Source organism: Narcine bancroftii, chromosome 3 (genome assembly GCF_036971445.1).
Source record: "Narcine bancroftii isolate sNarBan1 chromosome 3, sNarBan1.hap1, whole genome shotgun sequence".
Taxonomy (NCBI): domain Eukaryota; kingdom Metazoa; phylum Chordata; class Chondrichthyes; order Torpediniformes; family Narcinidae; genus Narcine; species Narcine bancroftii.
Genome location: NC_091471.1, coordinates 324,726,940 through 324,742,320, shown reverse-complemented (window position 1 = coordinate 324,742,320; position 15,381 = coordinate 324,726,940). Strand labels below are relative to the sequence as shown.

Below are 15,381 nucleotides of genomic sequence, written 5' to 3'. Positions count from 1 at the left end.
TGTCCTTGTAGATAACTGTGTTACTGCACAACTGTGCATTGGTTCATCACTGTAACACTTTGGTGATAGTTTGGTTACATGGCAAAAACCTGTAATAGAGGAGATGTGGATCAAAAAGGGCCAATTCTAAGGAATGGATTCCAGTAGGAATACTACCATTCATTTTAGGAGGGATACAATATAGGGCTTTGGCTCAAGAGGTGTCAGTGACTAGGTGGTGGGGCAGGGGTTAAAGTAAGAGAGGGCCACCCTGTTCAACAAACAAAATGGATTCATCAGGTAGGCACAAATAAAGGCAGTTTTTAGATAGCATTTTTTCCCTCTAGTCATAAACATTGGGAATGGCCGCCAAGGCAGGAGGATGCTTCTCTTGCAGAATGTGGGTGTCAGGGAAGCCAGCAGTATCCCTGATGACTTCATCTACGAGACATGCATCCAGCTGCAGCTCCTGTCAAGCCTTTAAGGAACTGGAGCTGAAGCTAGATGAACTGGATAATTCAGGAGGCAGCAGGGGTGATGGACATGAGTTACAGGGTCACTATTGCCCCTAGGAGGCAGGAGGAGGGTAGATGGGTGACAGTCAGAGAGGGAAAGGGAGCAGCCAGGCAGTGCAGGGCTCCCCTATATCCATTTTCCTCAATAATGTAGATTATTTTGGATACAGTTGAGGGTACAACCTATCAGGGACACTAGTACAGAGTCTGGTCTTGTGGCTAAGAAGGGAAGGGAGGAGAAGAGGCAAGCTGCAGTGATAGGGGAGAGATAAGAGGTTCTGTGGAAGAGATTGAGTATCTCGGGAGGTATGTTGCCTCCCTGATGCCAGGGACAGAGATACCTCAGATCGAGTTCATGGCATTCTTAGAAGGGAGGGTGAGAGCCAGATGTCATGGTCAATGTAGGGACCAATGATGTGGGTAGGAAGGATGAGGAGGTCCTGCAAGGAGAGTTCAGGGAGTTTGGCATTAGATTGAAGACTGGACCTGCAGGATTGTGATCTCAGGATTGCTACCCGCGCCACTTGCTGGTGAGGTTAGAAATAGGAGGATGATGCAGCTGAACGCACAGCCAAAGACCTGGTGCAGGAGGGAGGGCTTCAGGTTTCTGGATCATTGGGCTCTTCCAGGGAAGGTGGAACCTGTCTCGATGGGATGGTTTACATCTAAATTGGAGGGGGAACAATATCTTTGTGGGAAGATTTGCTGGTGCTACTCTGGTGAGTTTAAACTAGATTTGCATTGGGATGGGAACCAAGGTGCCAGAGTAGATAGAGGAGTGGAGGAGGGAAAAGATGCTGTGAAAATTCCATGTACCATAAGAAGTCAATGGGTTGTAGAGGTGGAAATGTTCCCAGGTGCATCTATTTGAAAGCAAGGAGTATTGTAGGAAAGGCAGTGTGGATTGGCACGTGGAATTATGACATTGTGGCCATTATTTAAACTTGGTTGCAGGAGCGGCAGGACTGGCAACCCAATGTTCCAGGCTTCCATTGCTTTAGAAGCAATATAATTGGGGGGAGGATGATAAAAAGGGGGAGGAGTGGCATTGTTCGTCAGGGATAATATCACACCTGTGCAGGACAGACCAGAGGACTGAGGCTATATGGGTAGAACTGAGGAACGGGAAAGGTAAGATCAAAGTCCAATAGTCAGAAAGAATTGGAGGAGCAAATCTGTAGAGAGACAGCAGACAGCTGCAAGGAACATAAGGTTGTCTTAGTAGGAGAATTTAACTTTCCACATACTGACTCCCACACTGTAAAAGGGCTGGATGGCTTGGAGTTTGTCAAATGTGTTCAGGAACGTTTTCTAAATCAATATATAGAGGAACCAACTAGAGAGAGTGCAACACTGGATCTCCGATTAGGGAATGAGACAGGACAAATAACAAATGTATGTGTAGGAGAATATTTTAATAATTTGTGTCCAGTGATCATAATACCATTAGTTTCAAGTTAATTATGGAAAAGGACGGGTTTGGGCCTCAGGTTGAGATTCTAAATTGGAGCAAGGCCAATTTTGAGGAAATGAGAAAGGATCTAGAATGAGTGGATTGAGATAAGTCATTTTAGGGCAAGGATGTGTGAGGTAAGTGGAATGGTGACATTTTCAGAGTACAGAGTTTGTATGTTTCCTGCCAGGATTAATGGCAAGGTTAGCAAAACTTTGGTTTTCGAGGGATATTGGGGATCTAGTTCGGAAGAAGAGGGAGATGTACAGCAGGTATAGGCAACATGGAGCAAACCAGGTACTTGAGTCGTATATAAAAAAATGCAAGAAAAACCTCAAAGAAGAAATCAGGAAGGCTAAAAGCTTTTGCTTTGGCAGACAATATGAAGGAAAGGCATATTAAAAGGATAGTAAGGGACAAAATTTGTCCCCTTGAAGATCAGTATGGTCAGCTTTGTATGGAACCAAAAAAATATGTGGGAGATCTTAAATGTTTTTTTTTCCCAATCACTCAGGAAACAGGCATAGAGTAGTGAGAAGTATGGAAAACAAGCAGTGAGGTCATAGGACCAACACAGATTAGAGGAGGAAGTTCTTGATGACTTAAAGCAAATAAGGTTGGTTAAATCCCCAGGGCCTGACAAGATATTCCCTCAACTTTGAGGGAATTCACTTGAGGGAGGTTAGTGTAGGGGCTCTGACAGAAATATTTAAAATGTCCTCACCTAATGGCATGGTGCCACTGGATTGGAGGGTAGCTCACATTTTTTTTAAAAAGGTTCAAAAGGTAATTATAGGCCGGTGAGCTTGATGTCAGTAGCAGGTAAATTATTGGAAGGTGTTCTAAGAGATTGAATATACAATTATTTGGATAGCCAGAAACTAATTAGGAATAGTCAACATGGCTTTTTGATTGGTAGGTCATATTTAACCAATCAAAGTGTTTTTCAAGGAAGTTACGAGGAAAGTTGATGAAGGAAAGGCTGTAGATATTGTCTACATGGACTTTAGAAAGGCCTTTGACAAAGTTGCACATGGGAGGTTAGTCAGGGATATTCAGACACTGGATATTCATGGTGAACTCATGAACTGGATTCGACAATAGCTGGATGGGAGGAGCCAGGGAGTAGTGGTGGATGATTGCTTCTCAGACTGGAGGCCTGTGACTAGTGGTGTGATTCAGGGATCAGTGCTGGGACCATTGTTGTTTGCCATCTATAATCAATGAGCTGGAAGATAAAGTGGTAAATTGGATCAGCAAATTTGCAGATGACACTAAGATTGGAGGTGGTGAGGACAGCGAAGAAGGTTTTCGAAGCTTGCAAAGGGATCTGGACTAAATGGGAAAATGGGATAAAACTGGCAGATAGAGTTTAATGCAGACAAGGGTGAGATGTTGCATTTTGGAAGGACAAACAAGAAAGAATGTACACAGTAAATGGTAGGGCACTGAGGAGTGCAGTAGAACAGAGGGATGTGGGAATGAGATATAAACTCCCTGAAAGAAACCCTATCGATAGGGTTGTAAAGAGAGCTTTTGGCATTTGGGCCTTCATAAATCAAAGTATTGAGTACAGGAGTTGGGATGTTATGGTAAAGTAGTATGACATTGATGAGGCCAAATTTGGAGTATTATGTGCAGTTTTGGTCACCGAACTGTATGAAAGATATCAATAAGATAGAAAGAGTGCAGAGAAGATTTACCAGTACTAGGTAGGGTGTTGTCTGGACTTCAGGAACTGAGTTACAGGGTTAAACATGTTAGAAGCATAGAAGAATGAGGGGAGATTTGATAAAGGTATTTAAAATTATGGGGGGATAGATGGAGTAAATGTAGATAGGCTTTTTTTCCCCACTGAAGGTAGGTGAGATGCAAACCAGAAGACATGGGTTAAGGAAAAGTTTAAGGGGAACTTCTTCACACAGGGAGTAGTGGGATGTGGAATGAGCAGCCAGTTGAAGTGGTGAAAGTAGGCTCAATTTTAATTTTTAAGAAGAATTTGGGCAGGTATCTGGATGGGAGAGGTATGGAGGGCTATGGACTGGGTGCAGGTTAGTGGGATTATGCAAAAAAAAACAGGTTCGGCACAGAAAGGTTCGGCACAGACCATACTTGGGCTCCATATTTAAAGAAGGATATGTTAGCATTGTAGAGGGTTCAGAGGAGGTTCACAAAGATGATCTCTGGAGTGAAAGGGTTTCATAAGAGGGCATTTGAAGGTTCTGAGATAGTACTTGCTGGAGTTTGATGAATTAGGGTGGAATTCATTGAAGCTGATCGAATATTGAAATGCCAAAATAGAGTGAATGTGAACATAGAATATTACAGCACAGTACAGGACTTCGGTCGAGGATGTAGTGCTGACCTATATAAACTTACTCAACAATATAAACCTTCCCTACCTCACACCCATAACTCTCTATTTTTCTTGCATCCATGTGCCTGTCCAAGAGTCTTTTAAATGTATCTGTGGTACCAGCCTCCACCACCACGCCAGCATTGCATTCCAGGCACCCACTACTCTGTGTTTAAAAAAAATCTTTACCCATGATGTCTTCCCTCACCTTATACAAACAATATATCTTCTGGTATTTGCTATGGTTGCACTGGGAAAAAAGGTGATGGCTTTCCATCCTATCTATGCCTCTCACAATCTTATAGAGCTCATCCTTCTTCACTCCAAAGAGAAAAGCCCTGGCTCTGCTAAACTTGCCTGATAAGACTCATTCTCCAGTCCAGGCAACGTTATGGTACATCTCTGCTCCACCCTCTCCAGAACTTCCACATCCTTTCTGTAAGGAGGTGACCAGAACACAATAGAGTTTTCTCGAGCTGCTATATCATCTCTCGACTCTTGAACTCAATCCCCTTGCTAATGAAGGCCAACGTACCACAAACCTTCTTAACTACCTGATCAACCTCCACAGCAACCTTGAGAGATCTATGAGCTTGGACCCCAAGGACCCACACTTTTAAGAATCCTGCCATTGACTTTAAAATACGTCACCCCACATTTATCCAGATTGAACTCCATCTGCCACTTTTCTGCCCAACTGTGCATCCTATGTCCTGTTGTAACCTAGGACAACCTTCAACACTATCCACAACCCTTCCAATCTTTGTATCATCCACAAACTTACTGACCTGTCCCTCCACTTCTTCATCCAGGTTACTTATAAAAATCACCAAGAGTAAGGGTCCCAGAGCCAATTCCTGAGTAACTTCACTTGACACTGACCTCCAGGTAGAATATGTTTCATCTACTACGACCTTCTGCTTTCAATGGGCAAGCCAGTTTTGAATCCACACAGCCAAGGTTCCATGGATCCCATGCCTCGTGACTTTTTGAATGAGTCTACCATGGGGGACCTTGTCAAATGCCTTAATAAAATCCATATACACCACATCTACCACCATACCTTCATTAATTTCTTTTGTTACTTCCTCAAAAAACTCAAATTAGGCTCATGAGGCATGTACATACTTGAATTGATTATTTTCTGATTGATAATCATTTGGCCCCCTTTGTAATATCACATCATGTACCTTTGAAAATGTTTATGAATCTTCCTGGCAGCATGCAAAATGAAGTATCACAGCATTTTATGGTGTTTGGCCTCGCCTTGTAGGATGTAATGCTCTGCAATCCCTGCCATAGCTGGAGACTATTTGACCCTGTCTCTAGCTTCCCTCGGAACTCTGTAGAGATGTGGATGACCGGTCTTAAATGTCATCAGCCTTGTCCTCAACAGTTGGCAAATCCTTTGATTCACCAACAGCTTCTGGTTGGGGTACTCATGGTATGTGCATGTGGGCACACACATCCATGCAGGTCTTGAAGAAATCAGTGACAGTTCAATTTTGAAGATGTATTTGAGGATGTCTAGTCCACTGATCCAGAGTCCTTCTCCTTGTGGACTCTCTCCCTGTGTCCTTGCACATCCTGGGGGTCCTCTCCCTGCATCCTTGCACAACCTGGGGGCCCTCTACCTGTGTCCTTGCACAACCTGGGGGGCTCTCTCCTTGTGTCCTTGCGCTCCCTGTGGGTTCTCTCCCTGTGTCCTTGCACACCCTCTTCCTGTATCCTTGCACAACCTGGGGGCCCTCTTCCTGTGTCCTTGCACACCCTCTCCCTGTGTCCTTGCACAACTTGGGGGGGCCCTCTTCCTGTGTCCTTGCACACCCTCTACCCGTGTCCTTGCACAACCTGGGGGCCCTCTCTCTGTGTCCTTGCGCATCCTGTGGGCTCTCTCCCTGCATCCTTGCATAACCTGGGGGCCCTCTCCCTGTGTCCTTGCACACCCTGTGGGCTCTCTCCCTGCATCCTTGCACAACCTGGGGGCCCTCTACCTGTGTCCTTGCACAATCTGGGGGCCCTCCCTGTGTCCTTGCGCATCCTGTGGGCTCTCTCCCTGCGTCCTTGCACAACCTGGGGGCCATCTTCCTGTGTCCTTGCACACCCTTTCCCTGTGTCCTTGCACAACCTGGGGGGGCACTCTTCCAGTGTTCTTGTGCACCCTCTCCCTGTGTCCTTGCACAACCTGGGGGCTCTCTCCCTGTGCCCTTGCACACCCAGTGGGCTCTCTCCCTGTGTCCTTGCACAACCTGGGGGTCCTCTACCTGTGTCCTTGCACACCATGTGTCCTCTCTCCCTGCGTCCTTGCATAACCTAGGGGGCCCTGTGACTGTGTCCTTGCACACCCTGGGGGCCCTCTCCCTGTGTCCTTGCACACCCTCTTCCTGTGTCCTTGCACAACCTGGGGGCCCTCTCCCTCTATCCTTGCACACCCTGTGGGCTCTCTCCCTGTGCCCTTGCATACCCTGGGAACCCTCTCCCTGTATCCTTGCACACCCTGTGTGCTCTCTCCCTGCATCCTTGCACAACCTGGGGGCCCTCTCCCTGTTTCCTTGCACACCCTGTGGGCTCTCTCCCTGTGCCCTTGCATACCCTGGGAACCCTCTCCCTGTATCCTTGCACAACCTGGGGGTCCTCTCCCTGTGTCCTTGCACACCATGTGTCCTCTCTCCCTGCGTCCTTGCACAACCTAGGGGGCCCTGTGACTGTGTCCTTGCACACCCTGGGGGCCCTCTCCCTCTATCCTTGCACACCCTGTGGGCTCTCTCCCTGTGCCCTTGCATACCCTGGGAACCCTCTCCCTGTATCCTTGCACACCCTGTGTGCTCTCTCCCTGCATCCTTGCACAACCTGGGGGCCCTCTCCCTGTTTCCTTGCACACCCTGTGGGCTCTCTCCCTGTGCCCTTGCATACCCTGGGAACCCTTTCCCTGTATCCTTGCACACCCTGTGTGCTCTCTCCCTGCATCCTTGTACAACCTGGGGGCCCTCTCCCTGTTTCCTTGCACACCCTGTGGGCTCTCTCCCTGTGTCCTTGCATACCCTGGGTGCCCTCTCCCTGTATCCTTGCACACCCTCTCCCTGTGCCCTTGCACACCCTGTGGGCTCTCTCCCTGTACCCTTGCATTCTCTGTGAACTCTCTCTGCATGCTGTGACCTTGCACATGCTCACAACAGTGACTGCCTCTTCCCCACCCCTGACAACCCTATTGGGACTTCCCCAGAGAGTACTTCCATGCAGCTTTCTCAGAGCCTGGTTAACTCCGCCAATCTTCTTTCTATTTCAGGTTGCTAATCAAGACTGGGATCGACACCAACAGAGTGGCTAAAACTGGGACTGCACTGCATGAAGCAGCACTGTGTGGAAAGACTGAAGTAGTCCGATTACTTCTCGATGTAAGTGAGGCTGGGGTTAACTCTGGAGAGCAAATCCATTCTGTTGGCTGTTAGATCTTCACTTTCACCATCATGGTTTGTGAATATTAGATGAAGTGAAGAATATGATAGGGAGGTCATGGATAATATAAGGAGGTAGTGTTGACTATATTAAAAAAGATCAAGGTGGATAGATCTCAGGTCCTGACAAAATATTCTCTAGGACCCTTAGAATGAACAAATAGTGGAGTCATTGACAGAAATATTTAAAATGTCACTGGCCATGGGGGCAGTGCTGGAGGACTGGAGGGTGGCTCATGTTGTTCCACTGTTCAAAAAAGGATCCACATGTAAACCTGGTAATTATACGTCTGTAAGTCTGACGTCAGTGGTGGGTAAGTTAATGGAAAGTGTTCTTAGAGATGGTTTATACAACTATTTGGAAAGACGGATTGATTCGGAGTAGTCAACATGGTTTTGTACATGGTAGATCATGTCCAACAAATCATAAAGTTTTTCAAGGAGGTTACTTAAAAGGTTGATGAGGGAAAGGCAGTAGATCTTATCTATTTGGACTTTAGTAAGGCTTTTGACAAGACTCCCCATAAGAGGTTAGTAAGGAAGGTAGAAGCATTAGGTATTAAGGATGAAGTAGCAATGGTGAGATAGGAGATGCCAGAGAGTAGTGGTGGAAAATTGTGCATTGAATTGGAGGCCGGTGACGAGTGGAGTGCCTCAGGGATCGGTACTGGGTTCACTGCTGTTTGTCATATATATTAATGATCTAGATGATAGGGTGGCAAATTAGATTAGTAAATTTGCAGATACAAAAGTTGGCAGTGTTGTGGACAGTAAGGAAGATTATCAAAGCTTAGAGGGTGATATAGGACAGTTAGAAGAGTGGGCTGGAAGATGGCAGATGGAGTTTAATACTGATAAATGTGAGCTGCTACATTTTGGTAGGACTAATCAGCGAAGGCCATACTCATTAAATGGTAGACAATTGAGGAGTGTAATGGAACAAAGGAGTCATGGTATATAGTTCCCTGAAAGTTCAATTCACCTGTAGATAGGATGGTGGAGAAGGCATTTAGTATGTTGGCTTTCATAAATCAGAGTATTGAATACAGGAGTTGGGTTGAAATGTTGAAATTGTATAAGGCATTGGTGAGGCCAAATTTGGAATACTGTGTGCAGTTTTGGTCACTGAATTACAGGAAGGATGTAAAAAAGGTAGAGAGAGTGCAGAGAAGATTTATGAAAATGTTGCCAAGGTTTCAGAGCTTGAGTTACAGGGAAAGGTTGAGCAGGCTGGGAGTTTATTCCCTGGAGTGTAGAAGATTGAGGGGTGATTTGATAGAGGTATTTAAAATTATAAGGGGGAAAGATAGAGTCAATGTGGACAGGCTTTTTCCATTGAGAGTAGGGGAGATTCAAACAAGATTGAGAGTAAAAGGGGAAACGTTTAGGGGAAACACAGAGGGTGGTGGGGGTATGGAATGAACTTCCGGCAGAGGTGGTAGAAGTGAGATCGATGCTAATATTCAAGGAAAGGTTGGATAGGTATATGGACGGAAGAGGCATGGAGGGTTATGGGCTGAATGCGGGTCAATGGGACTAGATGGGAGAAGAGATTCGGCTATTGAATCAGCAGTTTTACTGCAAATATAAATAATTGTCTTCTTATCCTTTTATGTTTATTATCTTTCATGTCGCACTGTGTTGTTCTGTGAGGGTGTTTACGAACTTGTGTGGCTGTAGCTTGCAAGAATTTCTCTGCATCTCTACATTGTTCTCTCTCATCATGGTCATTTGACCCCACAAACCACTTTCAGACTTATCTGTTGTCCACTGCTCTAAACACCTATCCCTCCCTCCAGTGCCTCTGCCATGGACGTTAAGTGCCAATCCTAATTCTTTGTAATCTTTATCCTTAACAATTAATGAATCATGAGGTTTCCATATCTTTTGCACCCAGGGAAGTACATTGAAATGTACCCCATTACAATAGAGGTTTCACACAACACAGTTCCCCACACGACCTGTGCAATCACGAAGCAAGCAAAGAGGAAGTGATAATGATAATTTGTTTGTTATACACATTGTACAATGTGCAGATGCACTGAAATTCTTAGATGCTGCAGCCAAACATGCACTTGGTGAAAAAAAAAGACAACTTCAATGAAAAGTCATGGTTCTCCTTCAAAATACTGCTGCACCATCAGTTATGTTCATTTGGAAGAGACACGAAGCCCTGGGTTAACGCGATGCACATTAGGAGACAGATCATGTGCTCATTTTTCTGAAGCGTTACTTGAAATCTTCATTGTTTACTTAATAGTTGTGTGTGGTCCCTTTACAAGTCACAAAAGTTCTTTTTTAAACATCCTCACACATTTCCAGATTCATAACAATCCAGTCAGATTCCCAGCTGCTTGTTTCGTGCTGTGGTGAGTAATAATGCAAACATCAATTAGAAATTGCTGCAAAAGTCAAGAAGCCAGGCTCTGTGTCGCAAGAGGAACTGAGCTGATGGTTTGGGTTGTGAACCTTTGGATGAATGGTATTTTACCCAAATCATTAACTCTCAACCTCCGCTGCCGACTTGTGATTTCAATCTGCTTCCCAAATGTCCAGTATTTTGGATTCCCGTCAAACTGAGTAGTCTGTACAGGGGGCAGAACCTGCTCCTGATCTACAGCTGTACTTTGCTGAGAAGGTCTCCAGGCATTAGATCCAGGTTCACTACTTGATGTTGGATCTTCACTCCTGGGACCCCTCAAGGGAAGCGTGTCACATGAGATCCTGCCATCCCATCCATGGGTCTTCTCCATCTCTAACAACGTGAACAGAAGGATGAGGGGCATCTCATTGAAATCTAACAAATATTAGAAGGGCTGAATAGAGTGGTAAATGTGGAGAAGATGTTTCTCGTGGTGGGAGTGTCTTGGACCAGAAGGCACAGCCTCAAAATAATAAGACATCCTTTTAGGTCAGAGATGTTTGTTCAGCCAGAGGGTGGTGAATCAATGGGATTTGTTGTCACAGACAGTTGTGGAGGACATCATTCAGTAGATTTCAAGCAGAAAGGTTCTTGATTTGTAAAGGGAGTCAAACGTTATGGGGAGAAGGAAGGAGAATGGAATTGAGAGGAAAAGTACATCAGTCATGATTCAAATGGCAGAGCATATTTGATGGGCCAAATGGCCCAATTCTGCTCCTGCCTCCCATGAGTGTAACAAAGAAGCAGAGTGAGGACTCTGCCACTGGAAGGTGTCAGGACTTTTGCTTTGGTTGGTGGGGGTGCGGGGGGGGGGGGAGCAGTTTTGGAGAGAGGCAGAGGGAGTTCTCGGCGACTGGAGAGTATTGGGACAGGTGCTTTGCCTCAGGTGAGTTTAACAAAGAAGCAAAGCGAGACTCGGCCACTGGTCAGCATGTCTGAGTACGTGCTTCTTACAGGTAAGATAAGATCAGGTAGTGGAGATGTGGCAACAAAATTAACTGATTCAAAGAATTCGATATCGTTTCACAGATTTTATTTTTCATTATGTATTTTGTAGAGTAGGCAGTAGTTTCCACTGCTTGCTAATTCCGAAATGTACTTCTACAAGCACGTATTTATAGAGAGAGAGACAAACTGTTACAGAAAATAAGATTACATCATGGAATAAACCCGTCGAAAACTACATCATGACCTTCACTATCATTTTTGTATTAAAATCTTAGCTTTGTCTAATACGAAGGAGAGGGTGTCGGTAATCACTGAAGGAGAGGGTGTCAACAACCACTGCTAGCACCCTTGACAACTGTTCTAAATAATATCTCGCAGAATAGATCCTGTATTAAAATGGACTGTTTGCCAACTGTGTTAGTGTCAATGTCAGAGCTGCAGTATGAATTTTTGTTCACAGGGTGACAGTGCCAATCTTTGTAAAATTTCTTCCATAAGATGTCAACTGGATCAGCAGATGTGGGAAATCTGGGACACCACAATTGGCCATGATGACTACACCTGGAAGAGGTGCATCCAACTGCAACTCTATAGAGACTGAGTTAGGGAACCGAATCATTTAGGGGGGAGCTATCGGAAGACAGTCATCCCTAAAAGTGAGGAGGCAGGTAGGAAAGGGAAGGGAAATAGGCAGATTGTGCAGAGCACACCTGTGGCCATTCCTCTCAATGATAAATATACATTTTGGATATTGTTGGAGGGAACAACCTATAGTGGTCAGGTCTTTGGCAAAAGTCATTGGCTAAGAAGAGAAGGGGAGAGAGAAGAGAAGAGGAGAGAGGCGGAGAGCGATAGTGATTGGGGTTTCAGTAGTTAGGTGAACAGATTGGAGGTTCTGTGAACAAGATCAAGACTCCACGATGGTATGTTGCCTCCTAGGTGCCAGAGTCAGGGACGTCTCTGATCGAGTCCACAGCATTCTCAAGTAGGAGGGTGAGCAGCCAAATATTATTGTGGTCCACATTAGTACTAATGACAGAGATAGGAGTAGAGATGAGGTCCTGAAGAGGGAATATAAGGAAGCTGAAAAGCAGGACCTCAAGGGCATAATCTCAGGATTGCTTCCTGTGCTGACAGGACAGATTAGCTGATGCAGGTACTGGGGTTTAGGTGTTTTGAAAGGGATAAAAGGGTAAAAGAGGATGGAGGTGGTAGCATTACTGGTTAGGGATAGTATCATGGGTGTAGAAAGGGGTTACACTGTAGAGGGAGTATTCATGTAAGTCAGTGTGGATGGAATCAGAAATAGGAAGGAAGCAATCACTGCACCTGCAGTTATCTATGGACTCCCAAATAGCAGGGGTGCAGTGCTAAATCTTTAGGTGCCGGGGCTCACCAAACATGGTGGCCACCATGTTGTATTTGGTATTGTATAATTGAGAGCAAACGATAGGACGAGAAAGGAGGATGACCAGTCATTGAAGAAACAGATACCTTGTATGTCCAGAATAGCACTCAGCGGGGGGGGATGCTGGAATTGCCCCATGAGGAGCTGGAGTGGCCCCCACAAGAGGGGTATCGAGAATGATGGAGGAGGTCGCCAAGGTTTGGACACCTCTCTCACCCCTGAATCCAGTGAATCTCCATTGTTACCATATCAATTGTTTAATATTTTATTATTTATTTTTACCAAGTACATGTTTGACTGCAGCTAGGTAGAATTTCTGTGCTTTTCTATGTTGTACCATGACAAGAAGCTCATCAGCACCATCCAGTCACTGGGCAGGTCATGCAGCCCCTGACATATTCACAGGGTCGGCAGGGTTGGACACCTGGAATCTATCCCGACCTCAGCTGCTGTCTGTGTGGAAAATGTACATGTGCACCAAAATTCTTACCTGTGCAGCTCAACAGGTAAAAATAAAATAAATGAATTAAAATAAATCCTAAATATAAAGATTTAAATGGATAAACAGTCACAGCAGTCTTGGTGCAAAAAAGAAGTGACTTATAGAAGTGCAGAGACCTCTTGTGGTGTTGGAGCAGTTTAAGATCGTTGTAACTCGGGGAAGTTCCAGGGCCTGATAACTGTGGGACAGAATCTCTTCTTGAACCTAGAGGCACTGGTCTTTAGGCTTCCGTACCCTCTGCCCGAAGGGAGCAGTGAGAAAAGGTTGTGACCGGGGTGGTGGGGTCGGCTGCCTTCTTGAGTGGACCTGGCTTTGTTTGCTACCGTCTGTGGCCTTGGTAGTCGAAACCAGCCTGTATACGTCCCATATTGTACCTGTAGAAGTTTGACAGAGTCTTGAATGACATGCCAAATATCCTAAGAAAGTAGAAGTGTCGGTTTGGCCTCTACAAGATACAAGAGGATTGCTGAACCACCTCAGTGTGGTCTTGCAGTGATGCTCCCCTCCCCCCTCAAGTCAGCCAACCAGCCGTGTGTGTGTGTGTGTGTGTGTGTGTGTGTGTGTGTGTGTGTGTGTGTGTGTTGTGTGTGTGACTGACAGGTGAACAGATCTATCAGTTGGCACAGTCCTACATTCAAACAGTCCTCAACCACCACCCCCCGCCCCCCACATTTCATGTTGTGCTCTTCCATTTGGATCTCTGACTGGAAAGAATTGGCATGAAGCCCAGTGTGTCACCACAGTGGAATGAGAGGCAGTGGTAAGGGAGATGGGGGGGGGGGGGTGGGGGCGGGGGGAGTATTGGGGCAAGAGCTCTAACTCATCAGTCATCTTGGCTTCCACACCCCGACCCATGTGCAGGCAGGTATTGACGTCAACATCAGGAACACCTACAACCAGACAGCCTTGGACATCGTCAATCAATTCACCACCTCGCAGGCAAGCAAAGAGATCAAGCACCTCCTGAGAGGTAAAGAGGGAAGGGTTCAAGCTTTATGGGTATGTCAGGCACACACACTGGGGAGAAGGAAAAGGAACATTCATGATGGAGCTTTTGGGTTGTGCTGTGGGAATATTGGGGGACAGCTCTGCACTGTCAGCTGTGTATGTTAAGGTACAGGATGTTGGGCTGTTCTGTAGAGTGAGCACCTCTGACATATTAGGAATGTGTGGTGTTGGGAAGGAGAAATGGGAACTTCATTTACCTCCTGTGGAAGATCACAAAATGATCACGTGAAACTAAACAGACATACTCATCCCCAGGGTGCTGGGTGTCAGTCAGGACACGGGCATCCAAAGAGTGGTGGATGTCAGTCAGACACACCCATCCCCAGGCTGGTGGGTGTCAGGAAAAATCTTCCCCAGCATTGTGGGTGTCAGGATAGATCTGTCCCTGGGATGGTGGGTGTTGTTCGGACAGAACCATCCTCGGGCTGATGGGTATCGGCAGGGTGGTGAGTGTTTCACGCTCTCCCATCGCCTCTCACGGTGTGAAATTTCTTTTCCCAACAGAGGCCGCTGGAGTTCTGCAGGTCCGAGCCCTGAAGGATTGTTGGAACATTCATGATCTCACCTCGCTTAATGTCAGGGCAGGTGATGTTATCACGGTGAGTGCCCTGGCAGCACACGAACAGCATTAGATTGGTTGTTCATGAACCGACTTGTTTTGCGAAACTCATCCACCCATGGGCGCAGCTGCTGGTTGTTAAGCCATCCCAATCCTGCTAAGCATCAAAGGAGCTTGTGCAACTGCCAAGTTGTAACCTGCACAGACAGAAACCTGCCCTTTGTGTATGAAACATCACAACAGTTCCCCAGAGAATAACAGGATCTCCCACCTGCATTCTTTGGATAGCACCTCTCTGTCTTTATTACAGGGAATACTGAGCTCCCTTATTATCCATGATGATAACAGGTCTCTGATGTATACACCTGGATCTCAACACCTTACTGTGTAATTGGATCCTGGATTTCTTCACCTCCAGACCACAATCAGTGAGGATTGGTAAGAGCATCTGCTCCACAATCTCCATCAGTACGGGAGCACCACAGGGCTGTGTTCTCAGCCCCCTGCTCTACTCACTTTACATCTACGTCTGTGTAGCTCGGTTCGACAATGACACCATCACAAATTTGCTGATAATGCAACGATGGTGGGTGAATAAAGAAGATGATTCAGCGTACACGATGGAGATTGAACACTTAGCTGAATGGCGCACCAACCACTTTGCACTCAGTGTCATTAAAACTTCTTCTTTGGCTTGGCTTCGCGGACGAAGATTTATGGAGGGGTATGTCCACGTCTGCTGCAGGCTCGTTGGTGACTGACAAGTCCGATGCGGG

The 15,381-nt window shown here is 46.0% G+C and overlaps 1 protein-coding gene across 8 annotated transcripts in view; it reads left to right on the top strand.

Annotated features, from left to right (window-relative positions):
• Window positions 1-15,381, top strand: part of LOC138759110 (caskin-2-like) — a 314,437-nt gene that overhangs the window by 232,546 nt on the left and 66,510 nt on the right. For all 8 annotated transcript variants that reach the window (XM_069929034.1, XM_069929039.1, XM_069929036.1 and 5 more), the window contains 3 exons: window positions 7,590-7,698; window positions 13,900-14,008; window positions 14,551-14,645. In XM_069929034.1, coding sequence (XP_069785135.1) covers window positions 7,590-7,698; window positions 13,900-14,008; window positions 14,551-14,645 — 313 coding nt within the window. The remainder of the gene's footprint in view (window positions 1-7,589; window positions 7,699-13,899; window positions 14,009-14,550; window positions 14,646-15,381) is intronic.